Here is a 2,900-nt window from a genome sequence, read left to right on the forward strand (position 1 = left end):
GCGTTTGGTAGTACTCATACAGAAATGTGCATTTTGATCGTGCGCATCTTGCATACCATAATATATAAGTCACATATTGATGAGTGACTTATGTATATTTCTCGTTTCACTCACATTAAATTAATAAATAATATACAAAAGAAATTAACTGGATAATATGTCTTGGATCAAAAAGCTCATTTTTCTTTTATTATCCAAGAATAAAAACAAATTTAAAAAAATTTATTTTCCAAAAATTGTGTTTAAAACACCTGTGTAAGTTGAGTGCAGAAGAAAAGAAAAGCATCCGTTTGCATGTGGTAGTGTATGCAGACATAGGCATAAAACGGGGATGAAGAAGTTCCTGAAACCAATCTTAAAGCCACCACCACCTTGTTCCTTGCCACCAGTTTCTCCGATCCCGAACCCTCCTCTTCCAGCACCACCACCAGAATCACACACAGATACATGTGTTTCCCCTCTTCCTACTCTTACGCTCTCTCCCAACCCCAACTACGATCATCTCCTTCACTTCCTCAAGACCCATATTGCCCCTCCTTTCACCCCAAACACCCTTCTCCACTTCCTCAAATCGAAGCTCCACCACCACCCTTCTTTCACCCACTACGACTTTCACATCTTCAATTGGGCCTCTTCCATCGACTCCTTCCGCCACAACCACTCCACCTTCGAATGGATGGCTCGCACCCTCGCCGTCACCAACCGCCTCCGCCACCTCCGTGATCTTCTCCTCTTCATCGCCTCCAACCCTTGCCCCTGCTCCGACGGTATTTTCTCTTGCCCTCGAGCTGAACCCATTTTCCGCTTTGCCATTCACGCTTACTCTAAAGCTGGGAAATTAGATGATGCTATCTTTTCCTTTCACACTATGCGTAGATTGATTGATGGTAGGCCTAATGTCGCTGTTTGCAATATTTTGATTCATGGGTTTGTCAAATGTGGTAGGCATGATAGAGCTCTGGAGTTTTATGATGAGATGGTTAGAGATAGGGTTAAGCCTGATGTCTTTACCTTTAACATTTTGATCAGTAGTTATTGTCGGAATTCGCAGTTTGGGTTGGCATTGGAGCTTTTTAAGGAGATGAGGAAAATGGGGTGCCATCCGAATGTGGTTACTTTTAATACATTGATTAAGGGAATGTTTAGGGAGCGCAAGATTGATGAAGGGATTGAGATGGCTCACGAGATGATCGAATTGGGGTGTCACCTTTCGAATGTGACTTGCGAGATTTTGGTGAGTGGACTTTGTAAGGAAGGAAGGGTTTTGCAGGCTTGTGACCTATTAGTTGACTTCTCCAAAAGAGGGGTTTTGCCTAAAGGGTATGATTATTTTGTTTTGGTGGAAGTTTTGTGTGGGAAAGGAAATGCTATTAGAGCCTTGGAGCTTATTCATGAGTTATGGAACAAAGGAAGTGTTCCAAGCTTGATTGCTTGTATTATGATGATTGATGGTTTGAGAGGATTGGGGAAGACCGAAGAAGCTCGGAGTTTGGTGGAAAAAATGCTTAAAGAGGGTATTGTACTGGATATAGTGACTTTCAATTGTGTCCTTCAAGATATTTGCAATTTGCGAAGGACAGAAGATGCAAATAAATTGAGATTACTTGCTTCAAGCAAGGGTTTGGAACCAGATGGCATGACATATAAAATTTTGGTTACTGGCTATACAGGAGAGGGCAGCCGGAAGGAAGGAGAGTTAGTGGTAAATGAAATGTTGGATATGGGGTTTATACCTGATCTTGCTTCATATAATAAATTGATGAATGGATTATTTAATTTCCGACCATCAAGTCAACAAACTTGAGAGCTGAAAATACGAACTTTTAAGATTTAACTTGGTTTTCAATTATAACCTCTGCATGAGCTAAGTTGATCGTGGAATGATTGAGAACTGAACCCTTAAAGAATTTTGATTAATAAGAGTTGTCTTACTCGAAGATGAAGGTTGTGTGCAAGTCAACTTTGGGGTTCTAGGGAGGTCCTATTGCACCTAAGAGGGAACCAGAAATGGGTATGTGGGGATCGAACATCCCTACTACATAACCACAGCCTGTTCATAAAAACCAGGAGAGATATCATTTGAGCTATGCTCCACGGCCCACGCGTTGTTTTATGGTCTTTATTTACAAAAGGAATGCTGAAGTTCAAAAGTCAAACCAAGCTAGGCGGCTGTGTTGTTGAGAATTTGGATAAATGAAGTACCTTTACTGATGCTGAAGGTATCCATATTCATGCTTTATATGTATTTTTTTGTATGGTCAATTTAATGACTACTGTGTCAAATTTTGAAGACATAGTTTCATAAAATATTCAACAGTTCTCAGTTGTATTTTTGTCCAGATTATATATTGTAATTCTTTTTGCATCTGGTTCTTCTCAATAAGGAGCTTTATTATCTTGTTATGTTTGCGCTAAGAATTTGGCTCTAGAGGGTAAAATGCAAAGTTACAGTCGTTGATTAGAGACTCCAAGACTGAAATTAAGATAAAATTTGTATACATGTAGAACAAACCATGAAGTTATTAAAATCTCTAATAGTTATAGTTTTGCACTTTACCCTTTGAAGAGCACTCCTCACTTTAGAAGAGCCAAATCCACGAGCTAATAGGCTTTACTAAAGAAAATAATTAATCTTCAATCTTCTTGTTTATTGATCTCCTTGTCACATTTTCACATGTTTTGGTATCATAAATCAAAGCGTTGCATAATTTATTTATTTTTTCAATAAATAATGAGATGCATGGGAGGTACAGAAAAGGCATTAGCTCATGTTCACAGATCGGACAAGGCAGACATATTGGATGAAGAAAAAGAGAAAGTAAAGATAGTTTGTATAGTGGCAGGTTTGTTTTAATGGTTTTATCTTCATTGCCAGAAACTTAGCAATTCAAAAATTACAC

The 2,900-nt window shown here is 38.8% G+C and overlaps 1 protein-coding gene across 1 annotated transcript; it reads left to right on the plus strand.

Annotated features, from left to right (window-relative positions):
- The first annotated feature begins 299 nt into the window (after window positions 1-299).
- Window positions 300-2,331, plus strand: LOC133309901 (pentatricopeptide repeat-containing protein At2g36240). The gene has a single exon (XM_061510766.1). The coding sequence runs from the start codon at window positions 332-334 to the stop codon at window positions 1,802-1,804; it is 1,473 nt and encodes a 490-aa protein (XP_061366750.1). The 5' UTR covers window positions 300-331; the 3' UTR covers window positions 1,805-2,331.
- The last annotated feature ends 569 nt before the right edge of the window (window positions 2,332-2,900 follow it).

This window comes from Gastrolobium bilobum, unplaced genomic scaffold (genome assembly GCF_033153095.1).
Source record: "Gastrolobium bilobum isolate Gb01-03AN ecotype WA unplaced genomic scaffold, APGP_CSIRO_Gbil_v1 utg6679, whole genome shotgun sequence".
NCBI lineage: Eukaryota > Viridiplantae > Streptophyta > Magnoliopsida > Fabales > Fabaceae > Gastrolobium > Gastrolobium bilobum.